The sequence below is a fragment of the Buteo buteo genome, chromosome 24, assembly GCF_964188355.1.
Source record: "Buteo buteo chromosome 24, bButBut1.hap1.1, whole genome shotgun sequence".
Taxonomy (NCBI): Eukaryota; Metazoa; Chordata; class Aves; order Accipitriformes; family Accipitridae; genus Buteo; species Buteo buteo.
The window spans coordinates 12253639-12281461 of NC_134194.1; the positions used below are offsets into that span (position 1 = coordinate 12253639).

At 43.5% G+C, this 27823-nt stretch overlaps 1 protein-coding gene across 1 annotated transcript in view; it reads right to left on the bottom strand.

Moving 5' to 3' along the window:
- The window catches only part of UBTD2 (ubiquitin domain containing 2), a 55886-nt gene extending 29403 nt beyond the window's left edge, over positions 1-26483 (bottom strand). The window contains exon 1 of the mRNA XM_075056944.1: positions 26377-26483. Within this exon, the coding sequence (XP_074913045.1) occupies positions 26377-26446 (70 nt within the window). The 5' untranslated portion in view covers positions 26447-26483. The remainder of the gene's footprint in view (positions 1-26376) is intronic.
- Between the last annotated feature and the right edge of the window lie 1340 nt (positions 26484-27823).

Consider the following 27823-nt stretch of genomic DNA (forward strand, 5'->3'; position numbering starts at 1 on the left):
GATGGCAGTGATTGATATTTCTGGCAAGAGATTTATTCAAAATTAAATCTTAAGACCATGAACAGTCTACTTTTCAAAAAAGAAAACATTGACACATTAGTGACACTTCAAAATAATTTAGACTGTTCTTGCTCCCATAGCTCACAGATATGCAGGTGATGCTGTGGATCCCAAAGAGGGGTAAAAAGTTGCAGACAACCTGCAGGACCTTAAGAGCTGCCTTTCTCAGGGAGGAGCAACCATACAGGCCACTATGTGGCCGTATAAAAGGATTTTCCTAGGCTGGTCAGAGGGGTTATTGTGAAGAGGTTACAGATGGTCTTTATCCTCCTGGATACTGGACTTGTGCTAGCCAGAGAGTTGCCTTAAAGATGCCTCCTGTGCCATTTCTGTTTCCCTCCTGCCTGAACTGCACCTACGCAGAGCACAAACTCCAAACATCATTTTTAGGACTTGCTAAGGTCCATTCAGGTTAATGGCAGCAGAAGCAACAGCTAAGATGGTAAGAAGTCCTAATAATTACTAGCTACATAACGAACTTCCTAGGGATCAGCATGCATAAGAGAAGAAACCCCAACCTATCTAGTTAAGCACTCTAGGATACAGCACGAGGCTGGGGCAGGAGAGGGGTCGCAATGATGTGCAGCAGGAGATGGAGAAGTGATGGAGAAGCAGGCGAGGAGAGAGGCAACTCTTGTCTTAACTCAGCATCCACCCATCCAGCACATCTGCCATGCAGGTGTCCCCACACATGCAAAATCCAAGCACTGCTCGAGCCCCTTTCCCTAGTAAAGCATCCCTTATTAGATTGTTTAATACCTCAGAGTGACCTAAGAACAGTAGCAGACAAGCAGTTGGCTGTTTCTATCCCATCAGTACAATTTAGCAGCATATGTGTTTTCCCTTCACAGGTAGGGGAGTACCCGGGGATCCTCGAGGTAGCTACTACTGTCTATCCCACTAACTTCTGCTCCTGGCAAACTACAAAGTTTTATTTTTCACAAGGAAAGAAGTATTTCTCCAGTCCTTGCAGACTATTTTATAACCTGAATTATGTAGGTCTGTTTCCCTTCCCCACAGCTTCCCATCAAAGCAATGGAATCAGTAAGGTTATCTACACTTCTTTTGAGCGAGCTTAGGCAGATAAATCCAGATATTTAAATCAGTTTCTTAACAGAATGGCAAAAAATGTCTATGTAGAACTTTTTTTTTTTTTATAGCAGCTGTTGTGTTTGTTACATTGCTATCACTGTGGATCGCAGTATTGCTGCCTCCTCCAAAGCAGACCAGATGAGTAGGAGCAGCTGGTAACAGAAGAGTCTCATACTAAAAGCCAATATCCAGCTAACACATTCGTAATTCCTAGTTTATACACCCATGAACTGTAGCACTCGATAATCAAATTGGATAATATTTCTGCCCCAAAGGGCTTACTGTCAAACCAAATAACACAAATGCAACAGCTGAATGAGACATCAGACAGCTTATAGCCTCTGGAGAAGGACAGGTGGACCTTTGCTTCAATCGTGAATTAAGATTTTCCTTCTTCCCAGTTATTGACCATGCAGGTAACCCTGTAAGAGAGGGCACAGGATTTGGTCCTCAGCCCAGAGCTACCTCCAGCAACCCACCTAAAACTTAAGCATTTGGGGAAATGTCTCCTTTGCTGTCAGCCAGCCTCACGTGAGCTTTTCCCTCCCACCCCATTTCTTCAAGTATCTTTCACCTATTTCTTAAAATAATGTCAGGAATAAAATTTGGCATGTTAAATTCATACAAGTGCTCCACAGTGAATTTCTTCCTTTTCCTTTGGAGCAGAAGCATATGTTGCTTGTAGCATTAGTCTTTTGCTGCTCTTCTAAGAGGCAGGAGAAACTCCCAATTTGCCCAAAACATGTGTTGGAAAAGTCTCCAGGCACACACAATCCACCCAGGGCATGGAGAGCCTGGGAGTGCAGTTCCCAGAAGGAGACATTTGGACTGGACATGCTCCATTTTATGACTGGAGGCCCAAAGCTGTTTATCTTCATGCATCACCAGCAGCTGTGTGCTGCAGCTGCAAGAACAGGGCCTTTCTGTGCTTCCCCATCTCTGCAGACAGGTATGAAGACTGACACACAACAAGAAACAAGCACTGGGGAAGGCTGGCATGGAGGGACCCTCAACCTGTGGAGCACGAGTTAAGAGCAGATACAGGGAACTGTTAGAAGGTAACATCAAAGTGTTGAAATGACACTTGTATGAGGAGAATCTGGCAAGATCTGGTAATATTTTCAGTGGTGGTTGTTTGTTTTTTTTCTTTGTTTTGTTCAGGAAAATACCTAAAAGATGACAACAACTGCTTAAACGTTGAGAGATTAAAAAGGTTTTGAATGAACTGCAAGCAAAGGAGCAGGAGCACCCAACAGAAGTGCTGAAGGAAGGACAGAAAATCACCGAAACAGTCTATCTGAATGGGAGAGATGACACAGATGCTCAGGAATGGATCTCAGTGGAAAAGATGGGATTTGATGACTGTCAAGCTCCATAGGAGGAGGACAGAAACGATAAGCCGTCAAGGAAACAACACAGACCAAGACTTGCATAGGCTGAGGCCAGCCAGGAGAAAGTGGCACGCAGTTACTGTTCAGTTTTCTTAAACTGTAGACATGCACAGCTTCAACAGGGGAAGCTATATCCTCCCAGGGATATGCAATTTGAGAAACAGCAATGGGTAATTATTTGAAGACAGTCAGGAGATGCTAACTAAATATTATACAAATTGAACTAATGATCAAAAATGTTTTCTTTACAAAATTGCTTCCCTGTTGAGGATCAGTTGCTAACAATGTATTTTTTAAGACAAATGAAATGCAAAGTAACAGTTTATTACCCATAAAGTTTCTTTTAGTAATAGTCCCAAGGGTTTCCCTCCCCACAATCAGTACTCTACTCTATCAAATGAGTCTCATTTTAAATCTATTTTGCTCCAATTTCCTCATAACATATCTTGTAATTTGGTATCAATATCTAGATACAGTTCATCCTAATCATCACCTTTCCACCATTCCCTAGTGTAATCCTTTCAATAGTCGAATTACAATAGTGTTTGGAAGAAGAGTCAGTACAAAGGAGAGGTGCAGAAAAACAGCAAAACCGGGGAGGGGGCAGGGGGAAATTTATTCCATCTAAGAAGTAGACAATTTGAATTACATTAAGTAGCACAGGCTTACACAGTAACAGGAAAATGGCAGAATCTTATCTGTTTATTGCTAGTTTTCAGCATTTTTATTTCTTACGAAGGTTACATTTTTGCAAGGCAAGAACAGCGTTTTGAAAGGAGGTGTCCCCGGACAGTAATAAAAGACTTTCAGCCTTACAAATGAAGTATTTCACTGAACAATTAAATTTTCCTAACAAGGAAATGAAGGAGCACCAAGATTTCATACGAAAACTAAAGGAAATATCTATTAGTATAGTCCTGAGAGTATTCAGAGCAGTGTAACATTTCTGGGGACCCTGTGGGACTGAGAAAGACATGAGCTTTCCAAATGCTGTGTGTAGACAGAGAGATAGATAGATAGACAGACAGACAATACTTGAACTAAGTATTAGGCTTTTTCATGAAGGGAGACTGAAGAGGGCAAAACAAACACTACAAGAAAAACTACATTTCCTGATAGAAATTCAAGTTATGTCTTTAAACGGATGTGTAATAAAACACCAGGTTACAGACTCAAATCCATGTTATAAAGGTGTAGGCAAACCAGGCAATTTTGAGCCAGACAAGAAGTAAACTTGAGGTGTGAAGCTTTTTAGAGAAGCAAACCTAGTAAAGATGGATCTGCACACAAGTAGCAGCCCCTGCGGCTGGTTGGTTGGTTTATTTCCCCTTTCTCCCACCTGAAAGGGGGTGAAGAAGGGAAGAAAAAAAATCAGATGGAGAAGGGGAAGAACCAGCAGGGGACAGCAGACTGATCACCATCACTCAAAGCCAGGCTTGCACTCCTACGTAAGCTGCCTGCCAGACATGACATGTGCTGGTGCTAAATGATGCATGTGGTCCCTCTGGGGAAAGGGGGTGCCATCAATCACTCATGCCACCGCTACGCTCAAAGCCAACCAGGCAAACAGCACTGTGTCCCCCGGACGCTGCTCACCTGTGCTGGCACTAGGGATGTCGTGAAGCATTGCTCAGAGCAGGAGCAGGGAATGCACCTTCCCTGTTTCTCCAGATGTCTCCTCAACTCTTACCCAACACCTTCCTCCAAATGGAGTTAATTGCACAGAAGAAACTGTAGTGAATAAAATGCAAGTTACAGTGGTAATTACAGGCAGCTTTGGACAAGTCATACATGCACAATGCCTCCCTACCTCTCTGCATACACAAGGCACTAAATCTTTGCTGAGTCAATCCAGAGGCTTCACAGCATGAGATATAAAACACATGAGAGGATGAGGGCATATTAGTGTGCCGGACAAAGAGGAAAATTGACTCTAATTACCAGCTATTACACTGTATTTTCCATTTCTCCCATAATTTTCAACAGGAACCGCAGAAAAAAAAATCAAGAGAGCTTGCTATTTCCAGGCCGCTCATCACCCCTCACATTTCAAAGAAGCCAGCAGTATTGCAGCGACAAATAAAACCTTCAAACTTTGAGATCCACTCCTTGATGATATACCAGATCCAAACATCCCACCTCATCCCAACACGCACAGGATCTATTCAGATTACCAACAGCCTTGATGCATGCTTTGTGCTGGGACATGCTGCGATAACGTAGGTCGCCTTTCACAGAAATTTAAACCATATCAGTGTATTTTGTCTAATGTGAGGTGCGATTCACAGCCGACAGCCAGCTGGCAAGAGGTGAACTTCAGCCTCATGTCTGTTCCTGCAGGTTTTATGAGGACAATTCCTCTGCTCCCAGAGCTGCAAGAGCAGTACGGTGAACCCCGATGGTTACAAATGCTCTGGATAAGTGGTCTCAGATAGAGCAATAACACAAAGTGACTGTGAAGTTCTCTACTGTTATTTGCCTCAACATTTCAAACAGTATTTTTCAAAGGAAGTTTTTCTCATTGGTCTCCCACCAAAAGCTCAGCGCAATTTCCTAGTGATAATTCTATGGCTTTATTATTAGTTTACAAAAGCTTTGTGGTTACTCCTGAGCTCTGCCTGCCCACCCAGCTGCACGCTGGAAGCACAAACAGAATATTTCTTGATCATCTCGATTAAGCTCATGATACAATACCTCTCCTCCCGACAGATAAAAACATCTAAGGGAGCGAACACCTCTGTAGAGTCACCACTACCTCAAATCCTTAGTGCCTCAGTCAAGGGGTGACCATGGATGAAGCAGGAACACTGCCAGGCAGGGCAAAGGCCAGATGATGCCCATCTGTTTCAGTTGCACCCTGTCAGAGGAATCTTGGAGGCACAAATTCTGCTTCTGCAGCTGGTAGGAAGAACAGCAGTAGTTATACAGGCTGCTCAGCATTAGCTTCAGCCTTGCAGTGAAGTTCTAGCAGCGCTATGGTGGAACAGCTTTGAGGGACAGGCATTATCAACACAATTACCTGTCAGCACTGTTTACACTAGAATTCAAACTGCTCCTACCTCTGGTAGATACAGGTTTTCAGCTAGATGCAGAACAGGGTAAAGATTTACCCTTTCCCAAATCATGGCATGCAAGCACCAAGACCTTTAATCTGTACCATCTACAGTGCACAACTAGACTATCTTTCTGGAAACCTGTGACAAGAACCATTAAGGAAGCTGTCAGCAACATGAAAAATATTCTATTTGAGATAGGTTGCCTAAAGTACATGCTTCTTTTGACTTCTGCTGAGCATAGCTTAAGTGAAAACTCAATTGCAGCTGAAAGCTTGGCATCAACACAGCCTCTCACATGCAAAACAAAATAAGCATGGTACACAGCACAGCAGAGCTGGAAACAGTTGTGGGAATGCAGTGGGAAGCTGCACAGAGCTTACCTAAAAAAATCCCAACCAAAAACCCAGTCCTTTCTGCCTCCTGTTATGAGGACGAATGCAACTCAGCAACTTGAATTTTAAAGTACTAAAACCTTTTTGTATCTTCCCCTCAATTCAGTTAAGAGGGAAACTTTAGACATATCAGATAAAACTGTGAAGCAGCAAGTTCCTCCAATGGGTCAACTCCATGCCAGTGTATTGCCATGACACAGGCACCTGCCTGCTGCTCCACACCACCAGCACGGACCAACCTCACCTGCTAGCACAGACTTAATACAAGGCAAGAGCTAGTGTTCCCAGCTGCAAATGACCATTGTCCTGGCTTAGAAGCCCCCTTCCTCCTTGATAATGTTCTCCCTCTGACCACTGCAAAATAAGCATCTATACGAACTGCTAAGGAAAGATTTAAAGATGTTTACTGGAGGCTGATATCCCTCCCATCAAAAAAATCTACAGTTGGAAGTGCTGCAAGTACTTCTCCACACGCTAACAGCCAAGTTCTTTGAGCAAGGCACAAATCAGGGTCTGGCTCAGCGGCGTTTAAACCAAAGCTTTGCTTTTATGTTGGCCTAAGCCATGGGAGCAGCGCGGCCAGCGCCAGCCTCTGTCACGCAGCCACAGACTGACTACACAAGGTCATCACAAATTCTCCGAGTTCGGTAAGTGACAGACAGGGACATCTGCTGTACATCTGGTCTGCATTTAACGCACCATGAGTACTTCCAACATAAGCACAGTTTTCATTAAAAAAAAAAAAAAAAAAATCAAAAGGCAGCCTTATCTCTCATCCAGCCAGAATTATAAAAAATATTAACCTGCTAATTTTTCTTTAAACAGTGCAGCTGGCTCCACCCTGGTTAGGTGCAAGTGTGCTGAAAGCCAGCTAGCACACCCTCCTCAGCAGACCCGCGTGCAGTGCGTATACACATGATGCTGCAACTTCAGAGGACTTTCTGGACGATGCCACCAGTGAATTTACTTTATTACAAGTAAACCCAGAATTCTGCAGCTCTAGCACATTCACTGGGTCAGGGGGAAGGACAGCAAAGGAAGAGCAGGGGCACTTCAGTGCCCCAACAGAAACAAGCTCTGCCAGCGCCACAGAGATTCAGAACTAGTTTCAACATAATTTAAAACTTTTTAGGTCACCACTACGGCTCAGTGCTACGTAGGAAAATCTTAAAACCAACAGAGATCCTAGAAATTCATCGGGTTCCCCTAAAGTAAAATTGCTTAGGAGGAGCTGGAGAAGTCAGCACAATTTTCAGATCCCATCTCACCACAGTGTTAATTTGCACCAGGCTATGTTGCATTAAATTCTTCCACCAAAATTTGAAATTTAACACAGTCTGTATAATAAAAGGTATAATGCACAAGACAGATGGCCAATTTAATGTTCCTAACGAATACTTAGGTGACCATGGCATTGCTTGCCATGTCACTTCTGCCACGCACAGCAGTCACAAATTTTATAAGGGAGTGAACAAAAAAGCCTCCAACTTGGTAACTCTTTTTACAATGACCAATGATTAAATTAGCTTAGTTACAGGATCTAACACCATGTCTTGAATTTATTCCAGTGTCACAGTTATTGGCAGGGATAAAGTTTCACATTATCCAATTAACTAAATGCACTATTACTGTATCTCAGCTACTTAAGCTCATCAGTTAATTAAGAGCTCAGTATAAGCTGAAAATAGGAATCTTACCTGACACACATACCAAACATACATTATCTTAATGATTTAATTTTACAGTTCCATATTACGTTCCACAGGTACCATCTGGAAAACTGAAAGGCAATTGCTCAGTTTAAGGAACAGGTGAAAGATGCATAAGCAAACATTTAAAAAATTAATCTAAGAAATTGTATTTCTTAGAATGATACTTGCTGCTTTACTAAGCTCTATTTTACAAGGTAGTTTTTTTATTATAAAATGACCATTTCAAACTCATTACAAATTACTTCTGTATCAATTTTTAGATGCTTTTAATTTGGTTCCCATTTAGGAAGTGTTTTATCTTAGTGTCTAACTAAAACCTACCATTCATTTTCCCAGGCACTATACCCCGGTAATTTCCAAGTTGTGCATCTGCCAGTGCAAGCTGAACAAGGCAGACCTGCAGGCACACAGCCATGCTAAGCACCTGCGGACAGATGTGTAACAGTAGGATAATGCATTCTTGATGCTCCTCAGATGTCAAGCTTGTTTCTGCAAAGTCATCTCTCAACCAGCTCTTAACAATAGGTGGTAATGTCTTCTTTAACAGCTGTCAAGTCAGTCCTGCCATACACAGCACCAGCACACCATTGATTTAGGAGCAGAAAATCAAGTACCCCACTTGTTGACGTTCACGCAGCACAAGTCATGACACTACGGCATCACTCAAGACTTCCCCAGAATGTCGACCTGGTTTTCCATCTACCACCGAGCCCATCTTTTTGGCAAGTTTACAGCCATAGCATAAAAATACCCAAGGCCTTGCAAGGGTGAGACTTCATTTCTGTAGCAGGTTGATTAAAAACAACAACAAAAAAAACCCCAAACCCCCAATCTAACAACCCCCCCTCTGCATTTCAGCTGCCCGTAGCACAAAAGGCTCTTCATCCACAGAGAAGGCTTCTACATGCTAAAATATTTTAACTAGCAGGACTCATCCTCCTCCCCTACTGTCGCTTGTTTCCCATCAGTAAAAAGCAATTCGTCACAACAGTAACAAATCAGTATGACCACAGAAGCTACTTGATCACATCACTGAGCCTCCAGGTGCTCCCAAACAGCAAGGTACCAAAAGAACTAGGTCCATTTTAATGTTCATACATTTGACTGTGCACACTGAACTTCTGCAGGGCAGAAGTCTGATAGACTGGTGGCTTAACATCCCAGTGAAAACCAAAAACATTCATTTACTTCTCTTCTATAGTCAATACTTTCTGGATCCACAATCCAGTTAATAAGCTTGAAAATTTATTCATGGAAGTACACATGCTCACAGTCTAAGCAAACTCCAGTCTTGAGTTCAAAAGCATGTCATCTAAAACAAGTGGGGAAAAAAACAGCTAAGGAAAAATGATGATGCAAGTTAGATGTTTAAAAAAGCAATTTTGAAACTAAACTCCTATCTGTTCTTCTGGACAATCATTCTCCAAGAAACTCCAGCACCCATGAATGGAGAAAGCTCAGCAGCTGGAAGGTCTACAAATGGGTGTAAAGGCCAAGCAGCATCAATGGCTCTAAGGTGCAACACTTGGATTTCTCAGACAAGAGTGATATGGAAAGATCAGTAGATGTCTTGGGATACTGAGAAAGTCTACTGCTCCTGACATCCCCACCAGGTTAGAACATACGGTAAACAACAACTGAAAATGAATTTGGAACTATCTGCTCGAAAATTAACTCCTGCGAAAAACTCTGGTGCGTCCAACCCTACATTTGATTTTCACCCCACGTGAAGGATAGGAATTTGCCTTAAAACAATGTGTAAAAGAGCCACAGAATCTAAAGCAGACACTGGAATCTGCTTAAGTGACTGCATTAAGTGATAAAATGAAAACAGCTACTTACAGGAGCTATGGGGACCCAGGAGCAGGTTATAGCAATTGACTGACAGCTCTGTTCTCCAGCTGAAGATGCTGGAGATTACAAAACACAGAAGGAAAACAAAAACTAAACCCTGAAAGGAGAGCAGTTCAGAGAGAGAGAAGCTCCATATTATGATCACCTGAGAGCATGGAAACAGGATAAAGACTACCTTCTTCTGAGTAAAAGCAAAGTTGGATAATTTCCCCACCACCCATCCATATGTTCCACCCCGTCCGTATCTCACGGTGTATGCAGTTTGTTTCCCGTGCCACAAGGTGCCACATCTCTTCTCTAGACTGCTATTCTACACTGACAGGGTGATATCCATCCTCTTGCCTCTGGTTTCCATGGACATTTAATTATGCAGATCTTGGAAGAAAGGCTAAAACACACCATGAGTTGAGTTTTCATAGTTGAAACTTCTTTTCAACTGCAATCTCCAAGGCAAAACATTTTAGGGAGAGAACGAGCGTCATGCAGAATCAGAGGGTTCATCACACAGGTTGAACAAAGCTCCCATTTATTTTCCAATACTTACAAAGGAAGGGAAACAAATCATACCCAAGAATTAAAAAAAATAATAATAAAAAAATCCGCTAACTATTCTTCTGTAATCAGACCAAGAACTTACTTCCTACACTGTTGCGTTAAATAATTTAATAAGTAACAATAGTTTAATAATTACATCATTAATTAGCACAATTACCTTTGAGTAATCCTTTTGATGGTAAACACAGAGAATTTCCTCTTTTGTGCACTCCTTGTGCACAATGTGAGATGGCAGGAACCAGTAGCACACAGGGATGATGCAAACATGAACTCTGCATTCAAGGGTTTGGGATGGTTTTTTGTTTGTTTGGGGGTTTTTTAGCAGAGGACAAGTTGGGCATGTTCTACAAGTTAGTTACTTCTCAGTGTTGTTCAGATTAATACTGATATAGTTTACAGGACAGGCTGGATATTAAAAAGCCTTTAAAACTATTCCTAATAGGTGATGCTTCAGTTTTATTAACTTCCATCTGCAAGCAGGATTTCTTTAAAATTGCACAAAGCATATCTACAATATTTTATGTACTGTTTACTAACAATGCCCAGGTAACTTCAGAAGAGCAAACTGCCTTTTGAAAACCACACATGTCTGGCTATTTTATACATACCAACCTCTTAGCCACAAGGAACTCCTACCTTTCAAGTACACCTTTTGTTAAGAAAACCATATTCATCCCTGAGTTAGAGACAAGTAATAATACCTAAGGACACTAGTACATTGCTTAGATAATTATAAAGCTATCATCCATCTTCCTAACCTAAAATGAAAAATAGGCAAGCCTTTGTTGCAACCTGTATATATATATCTGTATGTCTCATATATCCAGGCAAAATAAAACTCTGCTGTTAAACGGGAGCACTTTAACAAAGTAGCCTTAAAACTACATCCTTTCAAGGCCATTTTAACCCCCTGTGGATGTACTCAGGGAAAAAAATAGACCTATTGTAGTCTATGGTCAAGGATTGTTGATGCAATCCAACTTCAAGCATTTAACCAAAGGTGCCCGAATTAGAAGCATAAACAAGGCAGCCTCCTCCAAGCAATGCTGAGTGTAGATGTCAGCTTCTGCTGTGAACCTCCCTCTGCAGGGGCCTGCTACTTTCCGTGAGATGGAATGACCTTGGAGTAGGCACTGGAAATGGCCCTCTTCGTTTAAATTGCTCAAATGAAGATAGATTAAAGTAGCCAGAGCCTTTCCACCTTTAGCAAATTCATTTGATCTCTTTCAAAAGTCCCTGCGCACGTAAGTTTTTAGCTCTATTAATCGATTGAGCGATGCTTGTTCTGTACCGAAGGGCAGCGTTTGCAACAGACACAACAGCACATCCCTTAAGTAACTTCTCTTTCTTTCAAATGAAGGGATCACTATGGAATGTAATTTGATTGAAAACGCATTTAATTCTCAACAACTCAGAGCAAGCTAAAAACTGGCAGTGCGATGATTATGTTGGCAACCATATCGGCTGTTCCACATCCAGTAATAGCTGAAGTAGGTCTTGACCATGGGCTACGCTTGTCTTTTCTAAAAAGGTACTCACCCTAATGCTCAAAGGAACATTCTCCAGTGTCACCATCTACTCATAACCAAAAGTAGTATCGTTCATCAGGACACATGTACTTTTCCTACTTTTTCACATAACTTAAGACATGAGTGCTGTAATAGCAGATTAAAATAAGTATGTTGATTCTGGACTTGAGAGTTAAGTTTCTGTAGGAAAAGTCTTTGGTTCTGAGTTAAGGCAGAATTGCCCAGTATTAGACAGACCCTCTTCTCACTCCTTCTCCCCTTGAAGGGAAAATAAGCCTAGCTTCAAATTTAAAGGGTGAGAACTTTGACTGGTAATGAGTGAGAATGCATTAGCAAAAAGAGATTCTTATTTCAGCCATTTGAAAACAAAATGGTTTTTCAGTCCAGGTATAACTATTTTGTTTAGGTGGAGGGACTTCTGAAAGCATTGAGGGGAAAAAAAACCCAAACAACCCAAACCCCAAACGCTGATTGCTGGCTATAGCAGTTAAAAGAAAAAAATCACAAAAATGGCTGGATGCAAGCACATTCCAGATTCACCCAGCTCGCTGTACTAATTACTGTGCTTTAATGAGCAAACCATGCCCATGAAGTGCTACTTCTGCAGCTCTGATCGAGGGTGCCTCAAACCCCAGACCCTGCAGAACTGGGGCTGCGTTTCAGACTCCATCACAGTAGCAATCAAATTGTAAACATGAAAGAAAGCCATTCAGATCCCCCAGCGAATAGAATAAATACACAAAGAAAGTATTTAGGTTTCCCTGCTTTTAAAAGCCTGTATCAAAACTCGGAATGGAAAGCATACGGCTGGGACTTGAGCAGACCGAGCAGCTCTGTTCAGCTCAGGCCAGGCCCTAGGCAGTGATTTCTTCCAACAGTAGTTTCTCTCCTGTTTACTTTTCAAGCTGTAGCTTTGGTTCATAGAACTACAGCCAGTGTTCAAGACCCTTCCATTACAGCAATATTTAGGCACTACTAGCAACAGAGGCTATTAAAAATAATAATCAGAAAGGCAATAAGAAACAAGAGATTCCTTTGCTGGGGGAAGAGTAATCTTTGCTGGGGTATGTCCAAGATGAATACCAACTACTTAGAGAGGGCTGTAAAAAATCAAGTAGGAAGAATAATCCTCTTTGCATGTTCTCTTCATACTAAACCTGGAAGTTTGACCTCTAGTATTCTGAACCAACCCCTATTTTAATGATAGAGCTATAATTTCCCCTCCCTGAAGTACAGCATTTTCCCCTTGGCTATCACAGAAGAGCTTGTGTCTTCCAATTTGTGAGATACCTACACCTGCAACAGCAAGAGCTGATCCAAACCGTTCCAAGCTCTCAATCCAAACTGCCACTCCAAGAAAGCCTTTGAAATATGTCTATTTTCAGCAATCACACTGCTTGGAAAAGCTAGTCTTAGGAACATTTAAAGACTGGTCAATAAAGTACCTGTTACTCAGTTAATCAGCCTCAACTGTTATTTCCACTGAAAGAGCAGGCTGTATTAGCCACGTGGGGGGGGTCAGGCGGGCCACAGAAAGCTGTGTAATCCTAATGTTTTGACCTGTGTAAAAGCTAAGGATGAGCATGAGAAAAATGCACCAGAAATTGTTCACATCTCAGCAGCATTCACCCCAGCTCCCCCAGCTGAACAGAGCTCATTCATAGGGACTCATCATTTAGCACCAAAATTGACTGTAATACATAATAATCTGCATTGAAATATCTTGATACTTGTTTTGTGAGAAAAAGGGTTCCTTATTTATTAACCTTCAACATAAACAAGTGAAAGTTGAAAAGATTCAAAAGAAGAATAAGAGAAGAAATGGTGCAGATACCTAAATCTGAATTGCGTGGCAAGAGTTCCTTCAGCTGGAAAAAATCCTCATATTAATTTATAATAATGAAATGAGACATGTGAAAGAAGGAAGAGTGACTGCACCGAACAGCCAGAAGTGCACTTTATCAATGGAAGATGAATTCAGCTTGGAAATTTGGCAGGCAGAGCAATCAGAGAGCGACAGCATACTTGAGTAGGCAAACCTGGAAAGAGTTTTAAGACAAGATTAGATCAGCTGGTAGAATTTCTAAGACAGAATATTCTGTTTGACACAGCACTGAACTAGGAAATACAGAAGGCTTTGCTGGCACTGCCATCTTGGACTTTGCACGACCTTGTTTTAAGCTGAATTGTCACTGCTAAATAAAATAGGGTTTTTTTTTAACAGGCTTGATTATCAGATAGCAGCGCTCTCAGCATCTCTCTGGATGTAGCCTGCCAAGAGATGTTAACAAAGTAGGACACTGGCAGGAACGGAAATGCTTCCTCCCCCACCCCCAAGTATCTATAATATTTTCCTAACTAACGTGGAGCTCAATGCAAATTATTAACTCTTGGTAATAAGTTTCCCACCACAATAAGATAAAATGCTAATGTTGTTTCTTACATAGTCCTGCAGCATACCATTCTCCCTGAATATAATCATCAGAAAGAACACAACTGGAGTAAAAAAATTGCACTTGCATTCCTAAGATAAAACACCTGTTGTCTTTGGGATGGATAAAGCCAGAAAAAAAGGGAATTCCATAAGTGAACAATTATATAGAATGCAAAAGAAAGACTTGTTTATTTTCCAATGTAGTATTTTGAGGAAGCTGTGGTAAGCACTGCTTTAAGTAAGTTTACTTACAAATTCTTGAGAAAAAGTTGCTCCCTGGGAACTGATCATGACTGATCATGTCCTGGGATGGAAGAAGGCTGGGAATGGGAAGTGTTAAAGAGCCCACCCATTCTGCATGTGTAATCACTACTCCAGGGTGAAGCAGTTAGCTAGACCCCATCAATGGGATGGGTACATTTAGGGTTCACCAACTAATACACCACCAAATTTCTACTCCCAGTTGGTTTAGTAAGCAGTCTCTACATAACTGACTTGTGTCAGAAACCATTAGAAATCTCCACTGGCAGCACTAAGTGACACCCGCTATGTTAAAGATAAACAAAGAACCCAAATTCCTCTTTTTTCAAATGGGGTTGCCATGTTTTCCATGCTGCTGGGCACTGACTCCAAAAACCAATGGAGTATTTCACCTTTCAAGCTGCCTAAAAAGCTAGAGTGGTAATTTAATCACAAGCCATGACTACTCCTCCTCCCCAACTTAAACCTAATTACTAGAAGAATAGTATTTAGGAGAATTAGGTGCACAACAGACCAGCCATTCTGCTAGAAAGGGCGTGAAACTTCCCAGGCAGACAAAGCACACACATCTCAAGACTCACCTCTGCTAACACCTTACTGGACTTTGGTGGGTGAAGGACTATGAAGCCAATCAATGCAGAAGTGAGATGGTACCTTATAAAACGTGGGCACCTCGGAGCATTAATTACTGCTAAATAGGCAAGGTAAAACCAGCAGCAATACAGTAGGGTTAGGAGTCAAGAACTCCCTTCTGGTCAAGCTTACTTGACCAAAAAACTGGGTAAGGACAGTTCAGAAAATGCAGAAGTTGCTTCCAGCAAACCTGCAAGGGCCAGTTATCAAACTGTAAACTCTTTGGGGCCAGTATTGTTCCTTTGGTTCAATTTATTCAGTATTCATGAGCTAGCCCAACAGAGACCCAGACTACAACTTGTACTCAGAAATAGCACAATTCCAGCTGTAAGTGCATCTCCCACAAAGAAACGTGATTTTAAGAACAGACCAGCATGACAGAATCCATGGGAGATACACAAGGTATACAAAATGCTGGAATTTTCCTTTAACTCTAAAAAGAATATTTTGGTAGTGTTTCTCTCTGTAAGAAACAAAAGGTAGAAAAGCTTTTGGAAACCTGTATCTGGACACACAGCATTGTTTACATCATGACCTCTCCAAGTCAGCGGTAGGTAGCCCAGCCAGCTCTGTCACAGTTGAGAAGAACCTGGTATGTTTTCCAAGGGTTCATGCCATTTAGAAGAAAAAAGATACCCCAAATACAGTTAAACTCATTTTAGACACTCACAGGAAAATAATCTTTCTGTATGCTGGATTGTTTTTTCTCATTTTGAGAGAAAGCACACTGGTTTATAAAGTCTCTACCATGAGCCAGAGTTCAAGAACTAGATTGTTTTACACCTAAAGGACTCATTCCGGTATTGCCTTGCAATACCAAACCACAATATCCACGCTTGCTTGTTCTGACAATGCTGCTGCTGCTGCTCCTTTTTTCTCCCAGAGGGGAGACTAAAATTGTCTATTCCCTCTTGTTCCATTTTGAAGGAGTTTCAGTTAAAGCCAAAAACCGAGCTTGTAGTATTTTTGGAGCTATTTTTGTGCTGTAATATCAGTGCAGCAGCTGGAGTGTCCTGGATACATACAATGAATGCGCTTGTTTCGGTTGTGTTAAGGCAGGGATGGGACATTGCATTATAAGTAACATCGGCATGAGGCTATACAATATGTGACTGATTTAAAGCATGTGACTTTAATCAAGCAATGTGATTTCAATACGCATGTGGTTTTCTGTTGCAATTCAAGCTGTTTTGGCACCAGAACTAGTTTTAGATTTGGATAAAGATACAACAGAGATCTATGGATGTGAAAAACCAACACACAAATGAGTAAGAGAACTTATCTCAAATTAGCATTTAAACTTGTCTTAGTATAATATCGGATATTGATAAGCATTTTACAGAACATATTTTTATTTGATAATTGCTTGTATTTATAGCAATCCTTGTTCTTTTAATGTACTTCTGCAGGCACATAGCAAAAAAAAAAAAATTTAACAAAAAAATCAGTCTGTTATGTATTTTACTGAGCCAAGTCATCAACATGCAATTCACAAGTGAGTTCCAACTCTTCAAAAAAAAAAGTTTAAATAGGTATTTGACAGCTTTCCCTTTCTTCGCCCCTCAAAGTGCTAACCCTCAGATGGGACCTGTAATCTACCACCCATTCAGCAGGTTTGCTCACTACATGCACTGAATGTACGTAATGCACAGGCAAAGGAAGAGATTTGCTCGCCCTCACCAAGCAGGGCATTCGCATCACATCCCGAACAGGCAACCAGACCAAATCTGGGAACAGCGAAGGATGCTGCTACTTAGAGGTGTGAAGGACTGCGAGTGCTAAGCTTCATCTGAACGTATGTTTAACTACTGCTGCCACCAAATATAGCCTCCTTGCGAATACATCCAGCAAGAGTTAGTGAAATTGTTAGTCCAACCTTCAGATAACGTTTATGGTTTCCAAACTATTTAACACATATGCTATGCTTTGCTTCCCATTAACACTTCCAAACTGCTTACTGCCCATGTCTTCTCACCCTCCCTTCAGTCCGTGTGTTAACAAGCTTGCAGCAAACAGAGCCTGCAATTAGTAGAACCGAGACTTTTACCTGCAGTAGAGTCCTGCACCAAAAAAAGCATCTAAAACATGCTTCTATGTTCAGAGACATCGAGTGTCCCCCCGCAACTTCCAGCATGGCCCTGCACATAGAGCAGGTCCTTCCTGTCCCCCATGGGGTACATATATGCAATGCAATGATTCACGCAAGAGAGGTTCAGAAGTGTTTGTCGGGTGAGAGTCCAACTGAAAGCTAAGCATCCCGCATTAAAGAAATTATTTTGATGTACACAGCTTTTACTTGCACCAAAGCTAAAACAAATGCATCTGAAAACACTCTGAAGGCATTAAGAAGTCGAGCATATATGACATATGCAACATTTCCCTACACCTTTGCCAAGAAATACTTTATGCAGTACATATGAAGCGTGTGAATTAGCAATTTTTACTTAAACCATTTACCTTTTCAGCAGCCAGCCATTATCCTGTGATTGCTGATGCTCTACAGTAGGCTCAGGCGCTCAAGCAGCAGCAGGTTGCCAAAAAAAATTGGCAGGAGAAAATGGCATTTGCCAGCTGCAGGTACTATCCGCTATTCTGAAGGTACTCTTTTACAAAAAGACTGTATTTACCCATACAGACAAGAAATCACAGGAGATGATAGTTCTGTGACGGAACACTAAAGTGACGAAGTAAATGCCACGAGAGATCCTTCTCATGAATCCAGAGTGCCCTTGATCACAGCGTGAGAGCAGAAATTGAGCTCCATGACTGAATTTTAAAAATACAAAGGTAACAAGCTTCCAACCTCAAACTACTGTACTCTGTTCCCAATGCCATCTCAGGCCCTAAGAGTGTTCTCAAACTGGGAAAAGGTAAAAAATGCCTTCCTACACAATATGTTGTCTGAACTAAGAGAATTATTTATAGTTGCTACATTTATTATTAATTATTATAAACTGTAAGTTGTTATGAACTATAAAATGTTTATAATTTCATTTTATGAAAAATATTTATTTATAGAAAAGTGTCAATAATGGTAGATTGACTATATATATGTTTTACGGGTAATCTTTCCTTATTAAACATGTGCAAAGATAACATGCAATCTACAGCATTGTATGATACATTTTCACATTTTAGTCTCTAATCTTTTTCCCCTGGGCAGCACCTGTTCTCACTGAAAACTACTGAAGCACTCTTCACTACCATTTGTAAAGTGCCTTTTCTTTCATGTTTGAGAACATGGGAAAACCACACGATAGATCAGAACTCCCCAAACCCCCTCCCTTCTACCTAATCTTCAGCACAAGGATGTCTTTTTATATATATACATCTATATATATATAAAAAAATTCTTCAGCACATCTGAGTTTCTACAGAAGTGAAGAATCATTTCTTCAGAACTGTGCCCATCTCCTCCCACAAATGGCTTTCAAGCAGGGCTTTGAATTTTTCCTTTTAAATCATGTTCACTAAGGAGGGGGAGAGATGGGAAGAGAAAAGGACATTGAGAAAAGGATGAAGGGAGGGGCTGTTAAAGTGATCTAATACGCAAGCACAGCAGCAAGGATCCCTATCCTCACCAGTATTTCTACTTTATGAAGTACAATTTTCAAATGCTTTACATTAGGCCCTAATAGGTCAACTGGATATAGAACAGCTCCTGCAAATTGATAGCATGTATTAACTGGTCATGCATCTATTACCTGCAGAACCCGCAGTGCCCCTCCATCTCTCAGTACTGTGAAGTCTCAGGATGACAGGCTACTCATGTCACTTTAAATATTTAAGGTAGCCTAAGAAATTCCAGCCCCATTCAGCATTTAAGACATAGCTTTTAATTTACTTCAAAGGTGGGAAACATAACATAAACCCTTTACGCAGTTTGTGCCGCCCCATCTTTTGTCCACCTCTCATTGCACAAACCTAATCTGAGTGTGCCAGGAGACAAAGCTACTACCTGGCTAATAGCTGCGAGATCAGCCCAGGGTCAGCAGAAGGCAGCAAATGCAAAATTCAGGTTCCAGCTGAACCTTAAATAAACCACATTACATGTCCTGCATATTTTACTGCACACAGTTCAAGACAGTAAAATATCAAGTTACATACTATGCTATAGGTGTTTTCCATGAACTGTACAAACAGTCCAACAAGCACTGATGCTGCTTTTGGATGCGCCACTCTTCGACTGATACTGGTAACTCAGTAGGAAACACTGCATCAGATTTTGCACTTTTCCCCACTGGAAACACAATCACAATATGAGCAAAAAGGGTTGGGTTTTTTTTTTTCAAAACAAAAAACCAACCAAAATCAAACAAAAAACCCAAACAAACAAAAAACAAACCAAAACCTGCACTCTTTTGCTTCCCAAGTAGTGTAACACTTCTTTCTTCAAATCCTAGATTTCAGCCAGACAACATAGAGGCAGCAGATTAAGCTGTAACTGAAAACCTCAAGAGTGCAAGTAAAGTGTTTCATTCAACAGCCAGAAACCAGGTTACTGACTTCAGCTTTTTTATTCTTCCTTGTACTCCACCTGCTTCACAGAACAGGTCACTTCATAGCCTTTCCCTTCTGATTTCGGGTAATTGAGCCTCCCATGCCGAGCGATGCCAGGCACCAGCCCCCCACCAGTGGGGCCAGCAGCCATGGCACAGGCGCTTCCCCAGCGAGCGGATCCGATGTGCCCTTCGTGCTCACTCCCGACATGCAGATTCGCCAGCCCTGCCAAGTTACAATACAAACGCCAAAGGCTTAGCATCGCTGTGAGCAAACAGAGCCCATAGGTTTTCAGTAAACAAAGCAAGCAGATGCCTCTCAAAGCCCACCGTACGCATGCAACACTTGCATCGCCCTGGCATCTACCCAAGGTCAGCACCTTTCCGCATGTTGAAATTCAGCATCCCAAACTGGCAAGACATCCCTGAGGACCAACTCATCCGCCTGCTTACTCTATTTTTACTACAATCATGATGACTACAGCTCTCTAAGTGGAGCAGCTTTTAAAACTAGAATTAGGAAGATTTAGAAAGGCTCAATTTCAAATCGTGACTTTTGCAAAAGAAAGAAGAGTCCTACAGAGCTTCCAGGTGGAAGAATAATAAAACCCACAAACCTCCACCAACTTCAACCGAAGCACCTGCATGTAGGAAAGATGAAGGTGAACAAATGGCTCCTGCCTTTAAGCTGCCACTTAGGCACTATGCGCCCAAGAGATGCCACACGCAGACTTCCCTGCTTCGTCCTGGCTGCTGGGTGGCAGAACTGCCCCATAGAAATACTCTTCCCTTCCAGAGACAGGGATGCACCAGCTCTGGGAAGGGAAAGCTCGCAGCTGTACACCCAGCTGCGCCTCTTCTCGGGGAACACCCCATGGGAAGGAAAACCAAGCCTTTCCTGCATTTTCTTTCAGAGCATGCATTACTTGGGAAAGCCATGCTGCACAGCTGCAGACGCACTGGGATCTGGCCTCTCTGCAGGGGAAGATGGACATATTGCACCAGTCACGCTCAAAAAGTCATTTTGAATCTGGCAAGAAAGAATTTGGAGGATCATGAAGCACCTACTGGCCAGCACAAGGTACTTTCCTGTAGCAGGCATAAGCAATTGGGGGGGGGAATTAAGGACTAAGAGGGAAAAAAAAAAACCCAAACCCTGAAGTATTTGCATCAAAGGAGTCTGAATTTTAAGGCAGTGAAGCAGAGGTAGCAAATTGGAAACAACTGCCTAAAAACATAACTGACTTTTATGCACAGCGTTTCTGTGCAAGACAGGGTGAAAGCGCTTTTTACATCAAACCCTATGAGCATCAGAGTCCTTTGTTGCTCATAAAACAGCAAAGGAGCAGTCGTATTCATTTCTCAAACATGGTCATCTGGTCTGAAGTTTTTCAGATATTTATTTTCTTTCTTTTTTTCAGGAGCTGGGTAACCAGATCAGCTGGGGCCAACTTCATCCTTTTTACCTGCAAGAAGACTTGCAGGAATTGGCAAGACTTAACTATAAGGCAAATCTTTACTTCTGGCTTCAACTATAATTTGTGACTCATGAATTATATTATTCAACATTCACATGAAAAATAATAGCTATCATATTACCTGCTGCAACAAGAGTGGATCGCTGCTTTTTAGAGTTTATTCAAACAGGCAACTAATAATATTTTCCATTTATCAAAAATCTCTAAAGCACAATGGGTGTTCAATTTATCATATTTAATATTCAGTGAAGGAGGATGTTGCTGCTTTCAACACTGAAATCCCAAATAGAGAAATTAAAACAAATCACTTCATCTAGAAACCAAACAAACAATTACATGGAGGAACAATGCCAAAAAGGAAACTGAACAGCTGTGTTCGTCAGCCCTTATTAACAGTAAAAATAACACCTTATTTCATTTTCTAGGAGTTACTTATTATCACCTGAGAAATAAAACAAAGTCTATTAGTTTACAAATGAAAAGTGTCATACCATCAAAGTGATATTCCAGTAGAAAAATACTTGGGACTAACTTATCAGGTGTTCTCAGCACAAGATCCACAGACCCTAATAATCTCAAGGAGGCTGTGGGTGCCCAGCCCTTAGGAAACCAAGTCATTAAAGGCTACTTTTATTCAAAGCCCTGATAAAAACCACACATACTCTTGTGGAGATCATGAGAGATTTAGAGCAAGTTGTAAGAGCCATGCTAAGCTTTTCTTATTATTCCATCAAAAAAAAAAAAGCCACAGTAAGACCTAACAGCTAATGCCAGCTCTGATTTAATATTACTTTTGCAAAAACACGTCCAGCACCGTATTTCAGGGTTGCATTACAAAACAGCAAGAGCTACCTGAAGTCTAGATCTACCTCCTTTAGATGTCAATGAAACCCCAGAAAGGTGCTGCGTGCAGGCATGCACCATCACAGCTTGCAACCAACAGCTAAAATAACCAAAATGCAATCTGGAAGTGGGAGATTCTTTGTATGCTCCAATACAAGGGGTAGGCACCAAATGCTATTAACTGCTCAGTCATAAGATGCTTGTTTAACCCCCCCACCCCGTGCAAGCCGTGCATAGCCCTACTGTATTAGTCCAATTGTGAGCAACAAATCTGACTACTTAATATGCAAATTCCCTTGGTCAGTCTTCCATAGAAGCACCATGAAAGCAGTTATTGTAACTTCAAATTAGACATGTGATATGCAGCACTGCACAGTACTCTAAGGAAAATATTTAAGAAACTGTTGTCCAGTTACCGAAAGCAGAGGTTGAGCACAATATTTGGCTTTGCAGAAGTTAACAAAGCGCTAGCACTGCATCAAATACTGCAGGAGAAATTTATATTTTTAGTAATCCCTATTCTAGCGTGTCAGTCAAATATGCAGCCCTATTTCCACTTGTCCCTATTATCACTGCTGGGTGATAGGGGCAGCAGTAAAGAAGACAAATTTCAAACAGAATCAGCATCTTTTATAACAAAGAAGGGTGATAAGAACTCCAGCAGGCAGGCAAACATCGTGTCAAGGAGAGCGCAGCAGCAATCAGACAGCTGCAGCCAAAAGGCTTAATCTGTAATGACTTGTCATGCCCATACTTCTAGACACTGGATTTCCTGCCCTTTCGTTATTCCACACAAATAACTGTCTCGCTGAACTTTACCAAGTAAGACAAAGTAATATGCAACTTCTAACGGGGGTAAGAGTTTGCCAGAAGAAAATGAACGGGTTCATGTTTCTCCTTTTCCATCCCACTGCTCCCCTCCAAAGAAAGAAAAGAAATTTAAGAAGAGCCCTCCAGAAAGGACTTGCCTGTAGGGATGGTAAGTTGGCAGTGCAAGTTCCCCTGTTTTTGCTAAACTGTACATACCTGATGAACTATTAAACCTTACACACAGGCACAAGCGCAGAGTTTTCCAAGTTAACTCCAAACACAATGCTTTTCCAACTACACAGCTGAAGAAGTCACATAACCTGTAAGTGGCTAGAGAACAGCTATTTCTCCCCCAGTCTCACCATCCTGCAGAAACTCAGTCACCTTTGACAAGGCACAGCAAGAACAGATGTGGTGCTCGGCTCCTGAAAGCTTGGAATGCCGGATGGGAGACAGTTGAGCTGAAGGGATGAGGGGGGGAAATCCTGTGTCTATAAACCACCTAGTGATCATGTTTTATTCTTCTTTGTATCTCCTTTAACGAGTCACCAATAAATCCATCTCACCATCCACGGCACCCACCCACCACAATACCGCTTTGCAGGACTACAACGCACCAATTATCGAGGCAGGAACTTTTCCCCAAATACAACAAACAATATTCTGTTAAAATGAAAACTTGGTAAAAAGAGCAGTGATAATGAAACAGCTGGTACCAATCTGCAAAGACCATTTCATTTCCAGCAGGATGGGCAGAGTAGCATCTGTTTAATTCTTGTTAAGGAACAGACTCCTCCTGCTTCGGTCAATGTGAACAGAAACATGCAATAAGCTGGTACACATACATAGGAGAGCTGGTATTTTTTATTAACTCAATCTTACACACAGAGACACACCTGAGTATATGAAATGACTCTCCATATACATGCAAGCATCTTGACCTTGAAAAATACCAACAGTAAAAGACAAAGGAAGCGCACACGGTCAGGGCACGCTGTCAGCTTTGCCGAGCAGCAGAGAAGTAATGGGAAGTGCCAGTGATTGACAAAAGGACTGAGGAGAATATGGGCATGTGGCAAATCCTCATCTCGAGTCCAGTGATTCAATCGAGGAAGATTTTGCCAGCTCCCCACAGCACTGTAATGGATTGAGACCAGTATGAATTAGACTTGAGATCCAGCTCCCACTTTTACACAGCATCAAGCACTGCTATTACTGCCTAATCAATCTCTTGGCCACTCATAACTCTCCAAGAAACTCTTCCATTCTGGGGAAAAGACAAAGCCTCCCCAAAATCACTCCATCACTGGCAACACTCTGGTTAGAACTGAGATGTTTCTGTTCCAAAATACCTTTCTGAGACTTATAAATGATCTGGCCCTGCTTATTGACAGCAATCTGAAAGCAAATACACCAGAGTAGGTCACAGCCTAGGAGCTGGAGGAAATGAGCCTTATATGGGTAACAGGAGTAAGTTGCCTTTCTGTGCAATTCCAGTCTCTAAATTGTGTTCGCTTGTGCTTCAGCTGGTTCACTTGCTGGTGCCTCAAGACATAAGCTCCCTTGAGAGAGCAAGTCAGATTTCACACTTGGCATGGGCACGTTTGCAGAATTTGTAAAGCTAAGAATTCCTGCAGGCTGGACTTTGACATCTCAGGAGTCAGATTTATAAAAGATATTCTGCGGTTCTTTCAGCTTAACCTACACCCCCTTTTTTTCTTATTGAGAGGCAGGAACAGATATGTAACATTACAAAACAGGCTATTGCACGCTGTAGCTGATTGTTTAAGACAGTCCCAAGCAGCCCATAATTCAACTGAAATTTCATCACTTCTCACTTCAGCGAGACAACCTTAAGGACCATTATCCTTAGAGCATGAATCAACACAAGCCAGCTGACATGCATTTTGCATCTCTTACATCTTGAAAAACCCAGCTGCTGTTCTAATGCACCAAGCACAATAGGTTATTTAACCCCAAAGCAGCAGTGTGTCATGCCATGTGAACGCCAAAGCAGGAACATGCTCCCAGTAAGTCCATCCGGGACAGCAATCTGTAGATAACTTGGATGGAGACTGCCCACCTCATGTGCTGCTACTGGGCGTGTAATAAGACTATTTTACATTATCAGCCAAACTCTGATAGTTTTTTCCCTCCCACCTCATTCATTCGACATCACAGGCAAGATAAGAGTGAGGAAATTAAACTGAGGCTATTTCTGTGACATGATCTCACCTCCTATCACCTAGCTACTGAAGCAGGTTTCTGAAAAAAAACGTCAACGTAGCTTTTAATGCTATTTTTCAGTCACGATTTTTTGGGTATGTAATGATTCCTGCCATTCTATTTTTTGTGACTTTTAGTATCCTCTGGTCACTTCCGCACTGACACTCTTGCATTTTTTACTGGTTGGTAAGTCTGCTTAGTACGGGTGCATTTTAGATAACTCGCTTCTTCCCCCTTTTTTTTTTTAAATAGAGGGGAAGGGTAAGGAAGACTCACGCTAGACAAAGCTATAAAATTCCCTTTAATGACAATGATGTGATTAAATCCTACACAGTTCTTAGCAGCTGGACTTTCTGGTGTTTCTGTGAACTATGTATCTGGCATTAATCAGCAGGTGGCTGCTTCAGATGTAATTTTAAGTGCTGCATTTTTATTTTTTTTTTACATTATGGAATGACAGCAAGGTCACTGATACAACAGAATATCTACCAGGTGGGGCATCCGAAATAAAACCAGACTGACAAATAATATTCCATAAAGCACAGGGGAAAATGTAGACCTAGGTCAGCAATTTTCAACCTGAGATCTGTGGACCCTGTATGTGTGAGGACTACTTATAAGCCAAGTGTCCTGTTGGTAGGCTGACTTTAAAAGACTATAAAGCATGTACAGCTCAGCTGGAGAACATCAGGGGTCCACAAACCTAAGAACGTTGAAAAAGCAATCATTCAGACATTTAGGTAGAGTAAAACGTTACGGGTAAAGGCCGCTTACGCTGCAGCAGCGTTTCCACATCAGCTACGCTCGCCGAGTAGGTATGCGCTTGCACACGAGTGAGAACGCGCTGCTCCAGCATCTGAAGTCGCTGGAAATTGATTATTTAGCACGGGTGATTTAGGCTGGAGGAAAGCATCCATCTTTCTTGGAGAGAATAAAACGAAAACCCAAACCCGCAGCAGTGCCAGGATCTAAGTTATCTGAAGAATTATTTTCCGCACACCACAAGGAGCTGAGCCCAAGGAAAACAAAGTTTGGGAGCCCCAGGCAGGCCCTTTCCCCAGCCCGTCTTTATTTCATCAGCCGCCCGCCCCCCGGCCCCGCCGGCCCGGCGGAGGGGCCGCGCCGCCGAGCCCCCAGCCACGGGGCCGCGTCCGAGGGCGGGGGGGGCCTCCGCCCGCCGGGGCTGCGCCCACCCGGCCGCCCCGCCGAGCCCCCGGGCGCTGTACGCGGGCCGGGGTGCCCCGCACACCCCCCCCCCCCACCGCCCCAGGAAAGTTGCGGCCCGGGAGGCCGCGCCGGGGCCGGCCGCGGGGGGTGTGTGTGTGTGTGGAGGGAGGAAAGCCGGGCGCGGCGCCCCGAGGCCGGCGAGGGCAGCGCGGCTCCCTCACACGGCGCCGGCCCCGGGCGCGTCCCCCGCCGCAGGCCCCGGCCCGCAGCGCCCGACCCGGGGTCCGTGTCCCCCCCCCCCCGCGCCGCGACGCCGGGGGTGGCCCGGCCGCCCACCCCCCCCATCCCATCCCACCCCAACCCCACCCGGGACCCGGCGCTCACCTCCGGTGCCGTCCGAGTTCTCGTTGAGGCTGCCCGAGGAGTCGTGGTGGGAGCCCACACACCCGCCCATGGGGCCCGCCCGGCCCGCAGACCCGCCGCCGAGCCGCCCCCCCACCCCCCTCCCCCTGTAGCCGAGCTCCGCCGCCGGCCGGGCAGGCGCGTTGGCTCCGGAGCCGCCTCCTCGCTCTGCAACGCCGCCCCCGAGGCGCGGCCTCCTCCCGCCGCCCGGCTCCGCCTCCGGCCCGCCCCGGCCCCGGGCTCGCCCCGGCCCCGGCCCGGTCAGCCCGCCGCCTCCCCTGGCCCGGCCTGGCGCCACGGCGGCCCCTTAGGCCGGGATGGGCCTGGCCGCGGCCCGGCGCCGCCGAGCCTGAGGCCGCCCCGAGCCCCCCCCACCCCCCTCAGGGGCGGCGGCCCCGCGGGCAGGGCGAAGCCCCGGTGGAAGTTGGCGGGCGGCCCCGGGGCGCCGCGATCGGCCCCGCCGCAGGGGTCGGGCCGGGGCGCAGCGCGGCCGGGGGAGGAGGTCGAGAGCCGCGGGCTTTCTCCGGGGCGTGCGGGGCCGACCGCCCCCGGCTGCGGGCAGCGCTGAGGCGCGGCCCCGGGCGGCTTCCAGGCTGGGAGGGCGCAGGGGTCGGGCGAGCAGGGCCCGCCTGGCCGGGCCGGCTGGGTCGCCGGGGCCTTAGGTGGCGAGATGCGAGTTATTTTTTTTCTTACTGTGCGGTCCCGGGCTTTCCCGTGCTTTCCTATGTTATTTATGTCTGCACACGAAAAGACGGTACGCGCGCGCTCGGAGATAAACCTGTATCCCACCCATCGTCCAACCACCTCTGTTAACGGACTGCCAGTTTAAATTAAAAGAAAACTAAGCAAAATCAGTACCTCTTGGTCAATCCGCACCAGACTTCCATCCCGAGAAGAAAAGTTTGACTTTTGTGCGCTTCACGCCTGGAGGGGTTATATTATTTCGGTAGCAATCTCGCCGTGGATTCGGGCAGTTATGGTTCATACACTATCAGATGCACTGTAGCTCTTTGAAACAACCAGCAGTAAGTCAGAACATTGAAAAATGGAAGCAGACAGTGCAAAAAATAAAGCACGGTAACAGACTGTGCTCTGGGTTCCCCGCACGCTCTGCTGTACATGGCAGCATAATGTTCTGATACACAAAATAGCAGAAAACAAAAGCTGAGCATATTTTACCTCCTTAAAGAAGACACTGCAAATGTATTTTTTAGAACTAAAATAGCATAGCTGTTTGTAGAGCTCATAGTCACCACAGTGAAAGGAACAGATGGACAAACCCATTTTTCCACCATTAATTTTCCTACATAATCTTCATACCGAAAGACCAACCAGCCTTTGGGAAGGCACTTGTGTCGATCATTAAAATCCCAAATGTATGAGATAAGCTGAGTGCAAAATGCTGAGCACTTTATCATCCGAGAACAAA